Source organism: Schistocerca cancellata, chromosome 2 (assembly GCF_023864275.1).
Source record: "Schistocerca cancellata isolate TAMUIC-IGC-003103 chromosome 2, iqSchCanc2.1, whole genome shotgun sequence".
NCBI classification, from domain to species: domain Eukaryota; kingdom Metazoa; phylum Arthropoda; class Insecta; order Orthoptera; family Acrididae; genus Schistocerca; species Schistocerca cancellata.
Window position 1 is genome coordinate 143,151,428 of NC_064627.1, and position 21,170 is coordinate 143,172,597.

The 21,170-nt window shown below is 38.6% G+C and overlaps 1 protein-coding gene across 2 annotated transcripts in view; it reads left to right on the forward strand.

The window, feature by feature from the left end:
- Window positions 1–21,170, forward strand: part of LOC126161429 (NADH-ubiquinone oxidoreductase 75 kDa subunit, mitochondrial) — a 107,220-nt gene that overhangs the window by 50,376 nt on the left and 35,674 nt on the right. For both annotated transcript variants that reach the window (XM_049917230.1, XM_049917229.1), the window contains exons 5-7: window positions 109–250; window positions 9,674–9,895; window positions 19,808–20,014. In XM_049917230.1, the coding sequence (XP_049773187.1) occupies window positions 109–250; window positions 9,674–9,895; window positions 19,808–20,014 (571 nt within the window). The remainder of the gene's footprint in view (window positions 1–108; window positions 251–9,673; window positions 9,896–19,807; window positions 20,015–21,170) is intronic.

Here is a 21,170-nt window from a genome sequence, read left to right on the forward strand (position 1 = left end):
TGTGGATACCTTGCAGGTATTTGTTTGAAACTCTAGTTTTGAATTATTGTACATTTTAAATAAATATTCTGTAGCACATAACTTAGTGTCTGTGTTTGATTTCTGCAGGGCAGTTGAAGACAAGGATGTTGGTCCTTTAATTAAGACCATAATGACAAGATGTATTCACTGTACAAGATGCATTCGATTTGCATCAGAAGTAGCAGGTGTTGATGACCTGGGTACCACAGGCCGTGGCAGTGATATGCAGGTAGAGATATATTTTAATTCCTTAACTGACAATGAGTAGCCTTTTCTGTGGCTCATGATTAATAAATGCATGCTATTATATTGTTACAGCATCATTTATATTGTCGCTGCTGTTCAAGTAGAATAAAAAATTACAAAGTAGATTCTTATCACTGACCTGATTTATATCACAATTACAGGATAACCTCAATTTTATGTTCTCAGAGTTAACATTTTCCTGCTATTTGCAACATTTTTTAACATTCACATTAAAATTCCTTTGATCACAAAGTTAATTTGCACCTGTTTCTCTGTTAACGTATTTGTAATTTTCCCACGATGTATGCTCCGTGTTTATGGAGAAAAAATAGATGTAATTGACATAAAATAATGCTGGCATGGTGTTGGTCTACAGGTGGTATTTACAAAGGTTATGCAGTTAACTTTCTTGTGCCCTGGGTACTGTACTCAATAGACCTGAACCAGTAAAAATTGGAGCAGTTCATGGTGCTGGTGCAAAGTTCAATTTGGCTTGGTGGCTGATTGTAGTAACTGTTTTGGTAGAAATTGGAAGAAGGTGGGACTTGAGACTAACATTCACCTGTTTCTTATCACTGCCAACCTTAGCTTTCAGTACTGCGTGCTATACAAAAGGTAATTTACGGATGTTGTTGTAGCCATTTTGTTTCAGTGTAAACTTTACCCTGTGATTATGACCATGCCCAGACGACATCACCTTCCCAGTATTTGTAATTAATAATATAGCTTTGTTTATAGTTCAGGTATGCACTGAACAGATTGTTGTCTGGTAGATAAATTTGATTAAATTAGCACTGACAGAGCCATTGCTACAGACTGAGGAGTGTCAGTTTTATTCAACACAATTACTACTGTCAACCATCTTTCCAAGAGTAAATTGTGTCTACCATGTAGCATTGTTGTTAGCACTATATATTTGATAGAAGTGTTGTTTTATTTACTGTACCTTTCAGGTAGAATTTTAGTGTTCATTGTTGCAGTTTTAAGGTGGAAAACATTACGAAAAGAGATAAGAAAAATCTTTTGATGGAACAGAAAGTAACAATTCTCAAAAAAACTGAAGATAGTCGCAGAAAATGTTTGCATTAGAGCAGAGTTTAGAGGTACTCGTGTGTTTGCTGAGCAGAATTGTTAAAATTGCGAGTAACAGTGGTCTAAATTAAAAACAGATGCACTATGCCAGTTACTCTAAAAATGGAATTGAGGATGACTTCACATCTAACAGATGGATTGATAGGTTGAAGAAGTGGCATACAAAACTGTATGTCGCAAAAGAAACATTGTAAGCATAAGAACTGTCAGTGACTGACAGAGCGGTAGATTACAAAAACTTATAAAGCGGCATAAACTGAAGAACATCTTCAACATAGATGAAACTGGCCTCTCTCTTTCAGCATCCTTCCAAATGGAACATTTGCCTTTAAAGGTGAACATTGTCATGGAGAGAGACAAATTAAACTTCATCTTACAGTAATGCTAGGCGCCTCAATGATTGCTCTGAAAAAAATTACTGTTCGTGACTCACAGATCATAAAAACCACAATCTTTTAAAAATGTGAAACCATTCTCATGAACTGCTGTGCTAATAACAAGGTGTGGAAGACATTTGAACTACTTGAGAAGTTACATAGTCTGATGAAAGAATTGTTGTTCTGCACGTGCACACGCCCCCCCCCCCCCCCCTCCCACACACACACACACACACACACACGCACACACACACACACATAGAAAATTAAATTTACACAATGTGCAATTGCGGTTCCTGCCACCAGGTAACACAAGCAAAGTGCAACCCTTGGATTTAGGTATCATCCATGTGTTCAGAGCTTATTACGGAAAGTCATTGTGCAGAAAGCTTTAAGTTTGATGGAAGTTCGAGAAGACCCAGTCTCCTTTGTAGTGCTGATTTTGTGTGTTTTGCTCTATATTGACAGAGGTTAATGAGTCCACCATCTCAAACTGCTTTTGAAAAATGTTGTTGTTCAGGCAAATGGAGGAAATGGATCTAACATACCAGATCTGAGTATGGTTTGTCGTGGGAAAAGCTGCAGTTGAGCATCGAGTGCAAAATTTCCTACACATTTACGATAATGTTGTCGGTATTGAAATTATATTTGTTGAAGATATGATCTTTCATATACAGGAAACAATGACAGTGCGGGAGGTGATAGGGGCGGTGGCAGTAGGGTTTTATTCTTCTGCCAATATAAATGCTGCAGTGAAGACAATAAAAAGTATATATTTCTGCTGCAGAGGTATGTATCAAAGCTTCAATTGGGAAAAAATTTAAAAAATTGGCAAACAATTTAAAACAACCCACAGTTTTCAGTTTTTTTGGTAGGAGTAGGAACTACTGGACCTATTTGTGCATTATGTCACATTTATCTAAGACCATCCAAACTAAAGGCCAGATAGTAAATAAAATGATATGTTAATATGTGTGCTTAAAAGGCTAAAGTGCGATATGATATACCCTCCATCCTCTTGTCTGAAAGCCTGAGTGAGGTGACAGTCTAATCTGTAATGTAACCCAAGGTTTTGGCTAGATTTGAAGGTGTCTTCAGTTGCAGGTTGGTGGAGCCAACAATTGTGGATGTGAAATAAAGGCCAATGATGACAGATTGATCTGTAGTGTATCGTGATCTCTTAAGTTCATGTGCCCTATTTAACGCACTTTGCAATATTTATAATAATCTTAAAGCAGTTGGATAAATTCAGGGTATTAGGCTTAGTCACTGATGACACTTTTCTGAACATTTTAACAGGACAAGGCTACTCTCAGGAGCCAGTGTAGTGATGTTGATAGTTTTCACTAAAAGGAAGACTGATTAATGAGGAAGGCTTGTATATATAATTTCTGAGTGCTACACTAAACAAGTTGTCTGGCCGTAGGCACTTAGTGATACCTGTGCAAGGCAGGGAAGTCAATAGCTTCACAAACACTGAAACTGACATAGCAGCTCCTCAGTTTGCTACTGTCATGCCCCTCTCCAAAATGTTGTATCCTGCCTACTCATCAAATCTGGAGTGCGTAGGAAACCTGCTTTCTCGGATCGCTAGACAACAATTCAAGCAAATTGTATTAATGAATTTTATGTACAGAAAATAAATGACAGTTTCTTAACTTTGAAAAATACAGGTGCGTCGCAAGCAAAGGGTGACAGACAAACAAGAAGTATAGACAATGCTACATAGAATAAGCGAAATGACTAGTCGTGTTATTATTATTGAACTCTCTGCTGTAGAACTCGCAGAAGTGGCCATGATCAGTTGGCGCGGCACTTACGGTCTCTTCGCATAGAGGACGCTGCCATTGTGTTGTCATCCAGGAGAGGGGTCAGTCAGGGTGCAATTGGCTAATGTCTTCTTCACAGCCAGCTCTACTCTAACATTCCTGACTGGCGTGCTGGTGCTTGACTTAATGCCGGAACAGAGAATACGTCATTTTGAGTGAGATTTGTTGTGCTAAAGTGTCAGGAAATGTCATGCTGACAGCTAAACATAGTGCCAAATTCCAAGAAGCTTTATGGGATAGTAAAAAAGTGTCGGAGTTTTTTGACGCATATTGAAAGTACACACACACACACACACACACACACACACACACACACACACACACACAATGAAAATGCAAGGTGAGGGTGTTTCTGTGCATAACTTTTGCCACTTTATAAAGTAATTTCACACCTTTCATGTTTTCCTGCATTTTACATCATTTTCTTAAAATTCGTTGAAAGGTGGAGAAGTAGGGCTTTGCTGTACTTACTTAACACAGATGTTGCTGGCGTACCATGCTCATGTTTCCATCAAAAGATATTAGATCCATGTTTCGTGCTCTGTACCAAGATTAAAACTGACATTCAGATATAATTACTATTAAATGTGTTACTTATCAAAATAAAATAGATGTAGATGATGATACTGTGAAATCTAGAAGTAATACCCATAATTATCATATATTAGTGCTAGTTGTTAGTTTTCTTTACCGAAGTAGCCAGTAGTGGTTGCTTCTACCAGTTAGTGCAGTTCTTGACTCGTTCCAGATCCCTGAAGACTCTTGTTAATGATAGGATTGGTGGAGCAGGATGTGTGAATGAATGAACTGTAACTTACACATGAACTTGTCACAAAAATAAGAAATTGAAAAATAAAGTGTCAACAAGCTAAGGGTGCTACTTGGTACCATAATAATTGCAAAGGTTAGCTAGTGTGGAAGCAGATACATTATTTGCCAGGCAGCTTGTAATTTCCGCTGTTAGGGCAGTACTTAGCAATGGGAGCAACATATAGAGAATATGAAAAATAATTTTACTTACCTTTTCAGCACCTATGTGTTCATTACTCTTACATGTAGTATTTCACCTCTGTACCAGCTAACTTCACCGTGGAGATGGTTTCTAAAACTTCGTACCTCCCTTATTAAAAAATAGAGCTCTTACACATACACTTCTTGAAGATTATGTAGTTTTCCTGTGTTACATTGATTTGTGATACTCTGCTGAATGTCTGCTGTATTTGAAGTACTTTCTTTGCAGCTGTTCCCATGAAGAGATCTCTCACACAGTTCGTCTTCCTTAATATGATGTTTTGGTTTGTATTATTGATCACACTACTTGAAGTCCAGTTGTTCTTTTGCAAGTGGATACCAGTAGAAGAACTCTTTATTTTTGAACTGTACAAAATCAAGAGGGATCTTCTTGGAAACCCTATAGATGTATCCTTTGTGATCAAAAGTGCTTGCCACTTCGAAAAGGTCTACTTCTGTGTGTTAATAGCGTCTCCAAATTCATGAAGCCTAAAACTCAGCTTGAGTACTGTCTTCTTAGAATGCTTTCTGAGGTTTATAATCAACATGACACTGTGCATCATTCACATGTACAGGCAGAAATGTGATTTTTCTCATCAGACCACACATTTACATTCCTCTGCTCATGAACAAGACTCTTTAGTGTGCATTTACTTTACTCTACTTTTCTTAAAACCGTTCTAAGTGTTGGTTTGAAAATAGGTGAGAAAATACCGGTGTAGACATTGTAGAACATGTATCTAAAACAAAGTGACTTTCATTCATAAATGGGACACATGCTAGTGTTCCTGTCTGTTATTATTTACTATCTGTAATTGTGACTAGAATTTCCTTGCAGAGGATCAATTGTCTTAAAATTTTCGTGGGTGACATTGTTGTTTACCATCTAATAAAGCCAGCAGAAGATCAAATGAGTCACAAAATGATTTAGACAAGATATTTGCTACATGGGGAAAGAGATATTAGAAATCACCTGGAAAGATTTAGGTGTTCATTTTTCCCACATACTATTAGAGTGTGGAACTACTGATGGAAAAGAGTGTATTTGTAATCTAGAAGGGTATTGAGGGTGAGGGGAGGAGGCTATGTTAAAACTGCTGCCTCTGTCTCATCTCCCTGTTTCCACCAGTGGCAAGCAGTTAACTGAACAGCAGTCAGGAACATTTATTTCCACCAGTGACAAGAAATAATGCAAACACCAATAAAGGACATCTAACATCCCTCCTTCTTATCCTCAGTACCCTATCAGATTACGATTACTGCCTCTTTTGCCAGCATATAAGAACTAATGTTTTTCTCATTCAGCAGTTGGCAAAAAGCACCTGAGAAAGGTCATTTGCAACAGTGCCCGAAACGTCTGAGAATTTTACACATTACAATGCAGTCACTTACCCTCAAGAATTTTATTGACTGTAGATGGAAGAAGTTTTATTTATTGGCATCCAACTCAAATTAAAAACAGGGCTGATTCTTAGCTCTTGGTAGTGACTAGAAAAGATGCAGTACCAATCAGTGTCATTTATGTACTGTCATTTCAGCCATTGCTACCAGCCACATCACCAAAAGTTTCTTACAGTTTGTATGTCATACATATGGCTTCAAAAAGTCTCATAGCTTTTAAGGAAACATAGTCAAGCCAAAGTATTGGACCTGTATTTGGGAAGAGTAGGGCTTGAATCCTCATCAGCCTGTAGCGGTTCTGCCTGCATAAATTATTCATTTTGTTTTGATTGTCCTTGGTGTCAACGTACTACATCGCTGCACTGGCTGAAAAATGGGTTGTGAATTCTGACACTGACTACTGTAAATAATGTAGCAGACAGGTACACAGTTGTTTCACAGTAATTTAATTTCAGTGTTCACAGCCCCCTAATAATACACAGTTATATGGTCAGTGCACTATTGTTTAACTTACGATAAGCCTCATTAATAGTGTACAAGCGAACCTCCATATACTGCTGCAGTAGTTCACTATTGAACATCTACCAGAAGTAAAAACCTAACCACAAAGTTCAGTTCTTGAAGAATAGAAAGGTATGTAAGGAGCAGACACTGTCATTGTTTTAACACATGGCCTAATTGTGTAACACTTATTTCACAGTTAACTTGAAGCATTGTTGTCGTTCTAACCAACACAGGTTCCTCGTCTGAAACTCGGCCGTGGACTGACTGTCTCGTAACCAAAAATTGGGTCTGTATATATAATCAATAATAGGCCCTGAAACTACACATTGTTTGAAATTAAATTTATAGAAATTGCAATTAAAACTTAATATAATGAATTAACTGAATGCATTGGATAAATTCTGTCTTTTTTAACAGTTTCTTCTACTACAAGGGTTAGCCCGAATTATTTGCTTAAATGATGAAATTAACATACACCGTTATGTAAACAATACATTTGACAAAACTGTTAATTACTTTGGAATTAATGAAGGGCTGGCTTTGCTAACATGTTTTCGAATAGAGCCAAATAGATACTTTAAGATCACTAGTATTTGTTCCTCCAAATGTTTATAATTAGTACAGAATTTATATTTGTTTATATGTCAACAATAGAATTTAAGTTCCGAAGCAATTTCTGATTTCACCCTATAATGAAAGATGCTAACTAGGAATAGTCAAAATAAATTAGAAAAATCAATTACATAAAACTAAACACAAAATTAGATCTGGTGTTATATTCTTTAAAACTGAGGCTCAGTCTTTCTCTGTTATGAAAATACATTGTAGGGAAGCAGCCTATTCACGCCTTATAAAATTCACATCAGTCTTTCCATTATGTGCCAGCCAGTCCACTGTAACTAGCTCTGATGTCATAAATGTTGCGAAATACTTTAAAAATCAAGTAAATAACCTGAAACGTTTCTAGCATGTCAGGAGTAATACTGAATCAATATGTGTTGAATATCAGTTCAATAACTCTAACCATTTTCGAAATTTGGACGTTTTTCTGTAAAAACCATTGGCGCAACAGAAAAGAGCTAGAAACTTAAAAATTTATATTTAGATTCCTTTTGCATAATAATTAGTAGAAACAGTATTCGGATCTCAAAAATTAAAATTTTAGTTGAAATTCATGATTTTCTGGTTTTTATCTTAAAAATTAAGGAAGCAAGATAGATTAAGTAGACGAATCAATAAAGCTAGGATGTTTAAATTTAAGTAGAAGGGAGATCTGCTATAATCATAAAGATGTGAGAAGTTTCAACTGAATAACTATAAAACTATAGCGATAGCGTATCTCCAAAGGGCAAGTTCAGAGCTCCTCTACTGCGTGTGGTGTAATTAAATTAATTATCTCGCCCAAAATATTTGACTTAGCCATGTCAGACTTTTATAATGATTACTTACCTGTGTGCTGATCGCACATTTAAATTGAGAGCTTCATCGGCCATCAGCAAAGGAAGCAATGATTTATTCGATAACTTAAAGTGGTGCATTACTAGCCCAGCGGCTAGTCGGGAGAGCAGATTTGATCAGGCGTTCCCTTAGCCGTCCGCACCGTGGCTTTATATGTAAGAACGCTGCATGAGAGGAGGAGGCGAGGAGGCCCCAGTTCTCTCCAGACACTGATTAGCGTACCACCTGTGCCGGGAGTTGTGTCGCGTCGGTATCATTGATATAAACAGCCTCGGATGCAGTAATAAGTTACTCGGGATATGCGTAACCATGAAATCGTTTTCGAGTGAAGTGTTAATTTTGGGATGATGTTAATGATCTATCTTTAGTTTGCGTATGTTGTATTTTCACGTGCCGCTGCAGGACATACATTCTACCATTATTAGCGTGGCGTTTGATGAACATTATCATCAAATTATGGCGAGCATTCACTTAAACATTTAATTTGAACAGTTATAGTGGCATCAGCACATTAGACTCTGAACTGCTCTGGTAGTTGGATTGTGTGGATTCTTTTTGGTCTGTCACTTTCAGAATATAGTGAACATTTTAGAGAGAATGGTTTTTGATTATGAATCCCAGACAATCTCGTAATTCCTCAGAGCTATAAGCTGTAGCTATAAATGTATTTCGCAGATGAAGTGGGCACTAGGAATTCTAATTACAGGCTTCACGTTTTGCTAATCACTTTCTGGTTGCCAATATTGTAGTTAGAGAGCCAGTGTTGAGGACGGCAAACAGCATAAATACAAAACATTTATTCAATTATTCCACCCGCGCCCCACAACATATTATATTCACATATGTTAAGGGTAATTATTTAAAATTTAAAAAACAGGCAAATTGAAGTAGGCAGATAGCAAAACAAGAGGGGAAGTAAAATTAGCCCAGCTTGCTTCGTCACAAGCCCATCAATTTACCAGAAATCTCTCAAAGAGAATAATAACATAGCTCATCTAACAAAGCCATTGCTACCACCCCCCCCCCCCCCACCTTCCCCCTCCTGTTTTCCATCTATTCTTCTTGATCTGTTGTTATCTTTATGTCAGTGAGTTGTTAAGATTTATCAAACTTGCCTTTTTTCTGAGAGTTTTTGAAAAATGAAGGGAAAAATGAGGTGGGGAGTATCATTCACCACAAAGGAAGTTTCTGTTAAATGTAAAGTTACTGTGTACTGCTATCCCCCCCCCCCCCCCCTTCTCCTCATGCTGTTATTGCGGTCTCTTTCCTCCATCTGAAATGAAAATCCAATAGAAAGTAATCCATTTTTCATTGACAAGAGTTGGGTAGTATTACACAAGTTGTTAGAATCTTTTAATTTTACTGCATTTTGAAGAACTTTTTTTTAATTATGTTGTTAGATTAAGGTAACTTAACTGTTTTAAGAATTGCTTGTCAGAAGCTGATGATGCATTTCATTGGGCACCCATTATTCTGAGGATTATTGTGTTATTGTGTAGTATGAAACTGTTAGTAATGCATGTTACTTTGACAAACAAACAAAAAGAAATGAAAATTCAAAGGGTTGGAGTTTACGTTTGGTTGTAAATGTTTAGGTACAAAGATGTTCCTTTTTCGTGTATGAAAACCTGTGTATTTAGTATTGTGTACCTCTTTTGTCATTGGTAGGCCTAACTGCAAGTGCTCCTCTACCTTAGCTAGTTTGTACAACATTTAATGTAAATTGTTTTCCAGGTTGGAACATATGTGCAGAAGTTTTTCCTATCTGAACTTTCTGGAAATGTGATTGATCTATGCCCAGTGGGTGCTTTAACATCAAAGCCATACTCCTTCACTGCTCGACCTTGGGAAACAAGGAAAACTGAAAGTGTTGATGTTCTGGATGCTGTGGGAAGCAATATTGTGGTTACAACACGAACAGGCGAGGTCCTCAGGATACTTCCACGAGAAAATGAGGTAGGTTGAGGGAAGGCATAGAATTATTTAGTAAGAATATCACAGTTTCATCATAACAAGGGACCTGAAAATGCAGCTTCTATTCTTAGAGTAATTAGCACCTATTTTTTATCGAAATTGGCTTACCCTTTTTTGTTTGTTAAAGATGGTTAAATGTAAATATTAAAACATTGCCACACTTCAGGCCTGAAGACAGAACCTTAGTGCTTCTAAATTGTTTTTACAAAAAATCCAAGATTGGAGGAAAAAATAATAATATAACAGATTAATAGTTTACCTTCTCCACTATTAGAGCTTTTTGACTGGAATGTTTGCATTTGCAAAAGCTTCAACAGTTCTTTTCTGCATAATTTTTGCTTCTTTCCTTCTCATGGCTCTGTTTTAGTTTTCAACTAAAGATGGTTTCTGTTGACAAGCAGTAGCATTATTCCACCAGTGATTAGTGCTTCTGTGATTTATGGTGTTTCACATCATTATAGTTCTTTCCTCCACCCAACTTGTTAATTACAAAATCTGCCGATTATTGATTCTGAACTGGTAGCACATAAGCCCTGATTAGCATACAGCAAAGCCCTTTCATGGGCATTTGTAGCCATGCGATCCATACTTCGCCACACTGCATATAGAACAGACAAGGTAAATAGAGTGGAAGTAGATCTGAAAAAAAATTCTGTTTGCACATTGTGGGAAGTCTCTCAGCTTGGTCAAAATACATTGACTGGTTTTGTTTTACGGTTGCTGTAGTACGGATTGCTAGCACTATACGATGGCAGTTGGCCATGAACATAGACAGATGACAACTTAGACCGTCTGTGGGAAGAGGACTGGTGCAAGAAAATAAGCCCTCGCCTTCTTGTAGGACTAGCATTCTATGTTTCTGTGCAATGATCATGGCTATAGTGATCTGTGCTGATGTGTGTGTGTGTGTGTGTGTGTGTGTGTGTGTGTGTCATAATAGAACTCTGTGATGGACCAGGATTAGTTTCTTCACTCACTCCAAACTAAGAAAACGAGCAACACACAGCAAAGCCGAGTGCACAAAGCAGTCGGTAACAGGTATCCCACAACTACCTGCTGATGTTGGCAGTGTTATAAACAAGGTACATCAAGCACAGCCTCTAGTGATATCTTACACAACCATAGTTTAAAATATGCACCACTTAAACCTGTCATGTTAAAGTGTCTACATTTACCAACGTTTGACTTCAGCTGGCACACAAACGTACATGTTTCTTTGTTATAACAAGATGCTAGGTCCTACAGCTGCATCCTACATTGCTGCATGTGGCATACATATTATACAGGTATTAACTGCCTACAATTGACCAGTGGCATGGGAGCAGAACTTACTGGCACAATGACACTGGTATATCATTGTGTTGACACATAGATGCCCTTTTTATTTTGCAAACACATTGTTGTGTACATTAGCTTCCCCAATTGGGCTTTGCCACAGGCTCTGTAGTACCAGTAAACAAAACTGGCTACATTTTTATATGAGGTGGAATCCAAAATTTTCAGGACTAGTGCTGCCATCTGGAAAGTAGGAGTAGTAGATATTTGCACCACTAGGTGGCGAGAGCTGCATATCTGACGAGTCAGTGTGCGGAGTGGCATTCAGCTGGGAGGACGTGTTGCGTGTCCACAGTGATTTCCATAATATTCTGCGTTTGGGGTGTGGTTGAAGTGTACACGGACCTTCATCAGAACACATCTGATGATCCAACCTTCTTACCACGGGTTATCACCGGCGATGAGAGCTAGATTTATGGTTATGACCCAGAGACAAAGCAACAATCATCCCAGTGGAAGAGCCCGGGCTCTCCAAGACCCAAAAAAGTGGGACAGGTGAAGAGCATGATTATCAGTTTCTTTGGTACCAAGGGAATTGTGCACAAAGAATTTATCCCATCCAACCAAACAGTGAATTGTCAAGGGAACTGGCTGCTGCATCATGACAACGCACCCTGTCACATGTCCTTGCTTACCAGGACCTTTCTGGCAAAAAGCAACATGGCAGTTGTACCCCACCCAACGTACTTCCCAGATTTGGCACCTTGCGACATCATGCTATTCCCAAAACTGAAACTCAAGTTGAAGGGTCATCGGTTCGACACTCTGGAGAGGATTAAAGAAGCATTGCTGGTGGTGATAAACACCCTCAACACAGGACTTCCAGAAAACATTTGACCAATGGCAGAAGCAAGTGCTGGGTTTGATGTGTACGTGAGGATGGGAACTACTTCGAGGGTGATGGTGACCATTAATCTAAAGGTAAGGCTGTCAACAGATGGCAGCACTAGTCCCAAAAATTTTGGATAGGCAGCAAAAATATGACAATAAATAAATGTCTCGTAAGCAGAAAAATTGTCTCAAACTCTTACAGCAGTCAACATCTTGTACCTGAAGACGATGAAACAGACCACCTTTGCTTCTGTTTATTATTGCTTTCCAGGAGTAGTATTTTGCTAATTTCTATAATGTGTGAGTAATCTTGCCACAGTGGTAACACCAGTTCCTGTCAGATCACCGAAGTTATGCGCTGTCGGGTTGGGCTAGCACTTGGATGGGTGACCATCCTGTCTGCCAAGCGGGGTGTACTCAGCCCTTGTGAGGCAAACTGAGGAGCTACTAGATTGAGAAGTAGCAGCTCCAGTCTCGGAAACTGGCATATGGCTGGTAGAGCGGTGTGCTGACCACATGCCCCTCCATATCTGCATCCAGGTGATGCCTATGGGCTGAGAATGACACGGTGGCCGATCAGTACCACTGGGCCTTCATGGAGAGTGAGTATTGAAGATAACGAACTGCCATTTCAACATAAACAAGATCTTAAATCTCAATTTATTAACATGTGTTCACAAAAATTTATTGTCTGCTATGATTAGGAATGTGAAAAATTCACACTTTGGATAAATCCGGCAATAGGTGTAAATTCTCCCACATAATGCTAAAATGTGAAATTACCTGATAAATGCTGTTTCAAACCAAAATCCAGGCTACTATTTTATCTGAGATACTTTGAAATAGGTTTGTTTTCTGAGTATAAATATAAAAAAAATGTAACAAATCTTTAGGTACTGATTAAGGATTACAAATAAAACGACAAAAGTTTTCTGTGTATGGTACCACTTTATATTATAAAAAAGTATTACTGGTGATATCACTGTTACAGTGGCCTTCTTCTGGGTCCACTAGTGTACTTTTGCTGTCAAGAGTCAATTAGATTTTCTTATGACTACTCACTGAGCGTAACATTGTCATAATTTAAAAAAAAAATGATGTAATTGGTCACATGAGGCAGAAGTAGTGGGAACTTTACTACAGTAGGCTATTGTGTTTGAGGGAGTGAAGATCTATTGTTGTCTGTTGTTTCTTGCAATATGTACTATGAATGGTAGTCATCAGGGTGGAACTTCTGATTTCATCCTGCTGGACGAGGTTGTGTGGCAGAAGTTGCTTGCTGCTAACACTTGTGTCTCATGTTGTTAGTGTGGCCTGTTGTGCTGTGACGGCTGACAGCTATAGTGGGGCAGGCCCGAGTCCATCCCCTCTATTCGTGTTGCTGAGGTGTTTCGATATTTTGATGGCCTCTTGTGTTTAACAGTCCACTCATTAAATTTTATTTCCTTGCCACAGTCTTCCTGCAGATTTGTTGTACAGCCCAAATTGACTGTAGCACTCGTGCTCCCATATGCACATTGCTAATTTCCGGCTGGTCTCACCAGTGTGTGTTTCTCCACACTCAGTTTCCACCTTATGCAGACTTAGTGTGCAGAGCATCTATCTTGTGCCTAGCACATCCTCGATCTTATGGTTATTGTAGAAGACAGGCTGGACTCGGGATAGCTACCAGTGCACTGTCTGTGTCTACCCTTTAATAGGATAACTCAAATAATGAAAACCCAGTGTTATGAAAAGGATAGTTAGTACTCACCATATAGCAGATGCTGAGTCACAGATAGGCACAATAAAAAGATGGTCAGAAAGTGAGCTTTTGGCCATGCTCACAGCCAGAAAGCTCACTGTGGTGCAAATGTGTGAAGCAATCACGCAACCATGTCACAGACACACTCAAGCTTCCTACAGTCAACTGAATGTGTTTGAAAGGGGTCAAATTACGGCCTTCAAAGTGGCGGGATAGTCCTTTCGGAGAATTGTCACACAAATTAGATGCGCTGCATTATTTGTGCAACAGTGCTGATATCAGTGGTCAGGTGAACATTCTCACACAAATAGAAGACATTCCGGATGTCCACGCTGCACAGATGCCTGCTAGGATCATTGTACTGTACGGGCAGTAGTGGCAGATCGTATGGCTAATACAGCACAGATAAGAGGGCTTGTGAGCCCAGATGTGTTAACATTAACTGTTGTGGACCAAGGGCACATGCACCTTTAGCCCATCTTCCACTCGAGCCACAACATTGACGAGCACAGGGGTACTGGTGCTGTAAGAAAATCACTTGGAAGATGGACTGATGCACTGTGGTTTTCAGCGATGAAAGCAGATTCTGCCTGCATACAAGTGATGGCCATTTGCGCATACGACATAGACCGGTGAGTGCTGTATCAGTGAGCACATTTGTCAGAGGTGCTCTGGACCCTCATCAGGCCTTATGGTCTAGGGTGGGATAAGCTAAGACTCTTTCACCTTTCGTGTTTGTGAAGGGGATGCTAAGCAGCACTCGGGATGTGCAGAATGTTGTTGGACACATTCTTTTGCTGTGCTTGCAACAGGAAGGTGATGTGTTGTTCTAACAGGATAATGCTCATCCACAAACTGCCTGTGAAACTCAATGTGCTGTGCAAGCTGTGTAGCAACTTACCTGGCCAGCATGATCTCTGGACTTGTCTCCAATCAAGTACGTGGGGGAAACAATGGGACGAGAAGTGAGTTGTGCGACTCAATCAGTGAAAGACTCTTACAGAACTACATGAACATGTTGAGCAGGTGTGGCATAACATAACCCTGGAAAATATTTGCCATCTGTATGATCAACTGGATGTCAGAGCCAGTGCCAGCACCAGCACCTGCATTGCCGTCCGTGGAGGCTACACCACATACTAATATAGGTGTTTTAGCATGGGTCGATGCCTGGCAGCTCAGAACTGCCTGTGGCATTGATTTGTAAATGTAATCATTTTATGTACTCCATATGCACTGTTGCAACAATAAATCTTGAGTGAACTGGAAACCTCTAAAAGCCTGTACGAATTTTTTCTTCTGGCAGTGTGCATGTCGTTTTGTGCCAGTTTCAGCTATATGCTGTGCCCCAGTGTGCCAGCCATTGTCCACACCTAGGAATGGAATTGCACCATTCTTCTCTGCTTCAAGTGTGAACTAGATCTTTCCATACATTTTTTTCAAATATTTGTGAAACATGTAGCTTTGTCTCACTGTGGGACCTTATGCTGAATGTGTTGTCTATGTATCTGAACCAGCAGCGTGGGCATACGGAGCAGAACGAAGTGTGGTGGCTTCAAAGGCCTTCATGAACGTGCTGGCTGCTAATGGGGATAGGGGAGAACTCCTTTCCATACCGTCAATTTGCTTGTAGTATTCTCCTTGGCATTTGAAGTATGTTAATGGAAAACATAGGTCAACCAGGTCACACATGCCTGGAGTGACATGCTCATGTAAGATATGAGCAGTTTTGTCTACTGGCATGTTCGTTAATAGTGACTTTACATCCAAGCTGACAATGATGTCCGTGGGTAAAATAGTTCATCCCTGTATGTATTCTGGAAAATGCTTAAAATTCTTCACATAAGAGTCTGTTTTGTGAACTAGAGGTCTTAATTTGTGGACTAATTACTTTGCCAAAATGTTTGTAGGTGGGGTGATCCCAATCACAGTCGGCCTTAAAAGATGGTCTTTCTTGTGTATTTTTGGCACTTCTAGGTGGTTATGGGATACCTGGAATGAGTCCCTTGGCTGTGTCAGCATTAATTCTTGCACCTTTAAGGTGTGCAACTTTTGGATACGTTGGCTGTAGGGTCCACCTGTAGTTCATTGTAAATAGCATTGCATTACGTCATAATTAAAAAAAGTTGATATAATTGGTTACCTGAGGTGGAAGAAGTGGGAAACTTTGTTACAATATGTTACTGTGGTGGAGGGAGTTGGGATCTGCAGTTGTCTATTGCTTCTTGCAATGTGTGCCACGATTGGCAGTCATCAGTAGATGAAGTGTGGGCTCTTGCTTTCTTCCTCCTGGACACAGGCTGCATGGCAGCAGTGACTAGACAATAATGCTAACGTCTCATGTTGTTAGTGCAGCCTGTTGGGGTCTGATTGACAGCCAGGATGGGGCAAGCCTGAGTCCTTCCTCTCTATTTATGTCATTCGGGTATTTTAACGATTTGATGGCCTCTGTGATCCTGAATTCCACGATTTCTGGATGCTTGGCATGTGCGCAGGTTTCGTTAATTTTTTTTTGTTTCCTTTCCACAGTCTTAATGGTGTTTGACCACTGCAGATTTGTTCTACTGCCCAAGTCGAATGCAGTGCTTGTGTTCCCATATGCATGTTGCTACTTGTACTGTGGCTGTCAGCTGTCAGAGTACAAAGGGATGCACTAACAACAAGACACTGAGTGTTACTGGCTAATAACTGCCACTGCACAGCTACATTCAGCAGGAGGAAATCACATCTCCTTCACTGGTGACTACCAGTCACCAATGAGGACACAACTGCAAGAGGCAAACAGCAAATCCTCACTTCTTCTGTAACTATTGTAACTATTACAATAAAGCCTCTGGCCGCAGAAGCCTACATTACTGTATTAGCAACCTGTATGAGCAGGAATCCTGCAGCAAAGTTCACAAGTTGTAAATATTTAGGAAGAAGATAGGGAAAGTTCTCAATGATCTAATCTACTGGGTTTGGTGGGATCATATCACACCTAAATTCCTGCATTTTAAACTGAACATCAACACCTACAAAGCAAGAACCGTCTACAGGCAAGCCAATAAATATCTTCTGAAGGGGTACATTCAGCTGGTGTGAAGAGAACTTTATTTCCACGAAAGAAGAATGTTACAAATATGTCTTCTGATATCAGATAGTGTCGTCAACTTACTGGGATAATGTCAACAGAATCACTCACCTGCAATTGTGTGCAACTAATGAAACTGTCGCCAGTCACCAGAAGAAGAATGAGAGCAACTAGCAAAGACAACACACAACACTAAGCCATAGCTGGATGCATTTCATAGAGTGATATATCTCTCATGTCATTCTATCTCCCATAAAGCGACAGAAGCACTGGCTAAGGAATTAAACATTGATTTCACACTTGAGTGAATCCCTACAGAAAAATTCATCAAGTGCACGGAAGCAGCTTTCTGACACTTCAACAGAAGCTGAGAAAATCATTCTGCTATGTGCCAAGCCAACAAAGCACAACCATAGCTGTGAGGAAAGGGCAGCTATCCCAGAACTAAAGAACAACAACAGTACTGTGGTACTACTACAAGCATGTAAAGGCAATGCTACTGTCATCTAGGACACAGTGCAGCACGAAGAAAAGATGAAAGAGTTATGAAATGACCCTATTTACAGTGAACTACAGGTGGACCCTACAGCCAACGTATTCAAAAGTTGCAGTCCTTAATCAAGGATGCAGTCATGACAAAATATAAGTGACTCTAGAGTGCAAAAATACATCAGTAGACACAGAAGAGAACCACTGTGACCATGGCCAGAATGCTGTTTCACCAGTTAGTTTAGTTAGTTAGTTAGTTAGTTAGTTTCATGTTCCATGGATCATTTTGCACGATAAATTGTCATGATGTGGAAGGAGTCATCTTACATTCATATTGCAAATTAATTTGTACATCTATTTGTACTCTTAACATCACCATATAATTTTTTCCCCAAAATGAAAAAAAGATATACAGATTGCGTTAGCAATTCCTACCCACGACGTTACACATTACAAACATAGCAATTCTTCTACGGAGTAGGAGGAGTTGTCAAGGAGAAACTTTTCCAATTTATCTTCAAGTTTTATCTTGCTGTCTTTTAGACATTTTATATCACTGGGTAAATGATCAAAAAATTTTGTTGCAGTGTTGTGCACCTGTTTCTGTGCTAAAGAAAACCTTATCGTTAAGTAATGAATGTAAATAGTAATGTGTTTTTTACAATATGACATGGTACCATACCCAGAAAACTTTTATGTTAACTTACTCTGGTTAAAGAAGCCATAACAATTATGCAAATAAAATATTACAACTGTATCTAAGCAGAACAGCAGGCAAAGGAAAAATTGGCCCTTCTGTGTTAGTTGGGGCCTTCCACCAACGATCAAGTTTTAGTGTCACTATCCAGTGAAGTATCCACAAGTCTCAACAATTTTATTCTTGTCTTATGGTTTTTTGCCTATATTACTTTTTCTATTAATGCCCTAATGATGTAACAATTGTTTTCTTGCATATTGTTTTATGGAAAGAGAACAGAAATGAATAGTCTGCTAACAGTCGCAAAACACTTTTTATTCATTGCCCAAGTTCTAGCTGCTATTATCCATTTCACAATAACTGAATCGAAGCTTCAAACTCCTCATCTTGCTCCATCATATCATGAACATGAGCCTGTCACAACTTGTTGAAATTTTAGAACTGTGTTCCTCCATTTTATATTTTGGTTTTATAAGATGTGTCATACACAGAAATATTTTGAGGAAATGTGCTTGTCCAAGCAAATTTTTGGGAAATCTCAACTGTATTTTTGTAAATACTCTTGTGTATGGTATATTATTTATTGTCTATTATTTATTGTGTGTTGTTATTTATTATTATTATTATCATCATCTATTATTATCTATCATTACTGTTATTGATTATTATCTATTAATATCTATTTCCTGCTGGATTTCTTCCATTTTCTCACTGTTTTATTACAACATCCAAAAACAGATTTCAGAAATTGTAATTACTGTGCTGGAGAACAGAGGGCTGTAAAGGGTGAACTTTTGTTGATGATGACTCATTTGTGCTGAAATCATCACTACACTTTTTTTAATACAAATTTGCGAATGGACTGCTCCTTGGCTGCAGTGCATGTGGGACCGAGGTAGAATGTAGGCAGCAAAGCAGTGTGTTAGCAGCATAAGCACGTAGGCTACCAATAAAACCCAAAAATACTACTCTTGTGCCCTTTTTCAACATTTCTGTATTCTGTGGCTGTTAGTTGAATATTAAGTTATTCATATATATAAGCTGCAGTTTATATTTGAAGTGTAATTCTTTTAAATGCTATATTTCATATGTAACCTTGTAGAAAGTATGATTGTACATATGTTGAGTGTGTACATAATCAGATGATCCTGATTTATCCAGTGTCTGTATCACACTGTACTTGAAGCCAAAAATGATCAACAAATAAATACAAAGTTCATCATCATTTCTGATATTGCACCTACATGTAAATGCATTTCTTCCTCACATTTCTCAGAAGAAACCCCTATATCAACATAGTGACAGCTGAAGGTGACTTCTGCCACAAATTTCCAATAGGGGATCCTTGAAAATACAACAGTAAATAAAGCAAAAGCAAATACATTAAACTTATGTTATTAGCACTGTATAATTGTGTGCATAGAAGTACAACAGGTGAAAGGCAAAAGAAAACTGTCTGGTTCACACATTTCACCATAAAGTAAATAGTAGTGGCTTATATCTGTCATTATTGTAATAAAATTTTGACACATTCTTATTGTTATTTATAAAAGTGTGGTAGTTTCCTGTCATTTGAGTTTCTTCTTAGCTTCAATGTTCATTATTAATTTAATTTCTGCTTCACTATTTACATACCAGCATGATTTGATATTGGGTTAGAGCAAATGCAACATAATCAAAATGACTTTTTTGTAAAATAATTTACAACCAAATTTCTGTTACTAGGAAATAAATGAAGAATGGCTATCAGATAAATCACGCTTTGCCTGCGATGGACTCAAACGACAGAGGTTAGTGACCCCCATGCTGAAAAATGCATCTGGTGAGCTGATAGCAGTTGAATGGGAAGATGCTCTCATATCAGCAAGCAAGGCAATTAAAGCAGCAGGCAGCAGTGTGGCTGCCATTGCTGGTGGGCTGGTAGATGCAGAGGTAATTACTGAGCGTGCTTGTTTTTCCTTAACTGGTTTCCTGAGTTTGTTTTATGGACAGAGGAAGACAAGGAAATGCTCCCTGCCAAATTGAACATGAGGTGTTCAAACAAACCTTCATTTTATATCACTAGTGTTAATTCTTTGGTTGTTATTAAAATTAGCATAATGACACATTTGAATTCTCCAGAGCACTCCATGTATAGACTCTGAGTAGTTTTAAGTCATCAGATACAAATATGCTATTTACTGAATTGAAACAGGAACCTTGCTTCAAATAAAGTAACTATGAGTATAGTGAAATTTGAACTCCATACACTGTTTTTTTAGATATCTGTGAAGTCCTTGACTAGTGACAGGAAAAAGTTTTTATTTGATGGATAATTTCGCTGTTACTTTTCCCAATTTCAGTGTTATTTTGTGATGGCTTGTTTTTTTGAGCATCTTTGTTAATTTTGTGTTATATTTTGTTTTCCTGTCAGTTGCATTATGTTCCTTGACATCACAGATTTGCATGGCTCTATGGCTATAAGAATTAGCAACCTAACTTGAAACTGCAATCCGCTGTGTTTGTTTTCTTTACTGCTGTCTGATGGTATTTGTCTCTTCCTGTTTTTCGAAATCTTACTAGCTTCATCACAAAAAATTCCACTTTCCACAACTGAAAAATCGTTCTTCGAACAATTTTGACATGGAATAGGGATAACAGTTTCATCATACATCGCGTTTCCTGACACTAACATACAACAAATCACACCGAAGAGAGACAGTTTGGAGAGAGCTTTAATGTTGTGCATCAGTTAAACTTTGTTTTTTTTTTTAGTATGCAAATATAAACACGAAAACTACCAAATATGGCACTTTAAATATTGTAACGGAAGCTCTGGCAGATTGTAATTTAGCAGTATGGGAGACAACTGACCAAGTAGTAGAAGCATTGAGTCAATAATCAAACAAACAAAAAAGAAGGTAGACTTCTCTAGTTTTTGGGTGAATCCTTTAATGAGCTGGGGAGAGAGAGAGAGAGAGAGAGAGAGAGAGAGAGAGAGAGAGAGAGAGAGGAAACGTGTTGCTGTTTATGCAACAGAACAGAACACTGAGAATGTGTGAGAGTGGTGGGTAAAGCTGTTTTCGGCTGAAGTGACATCGAGGGCATC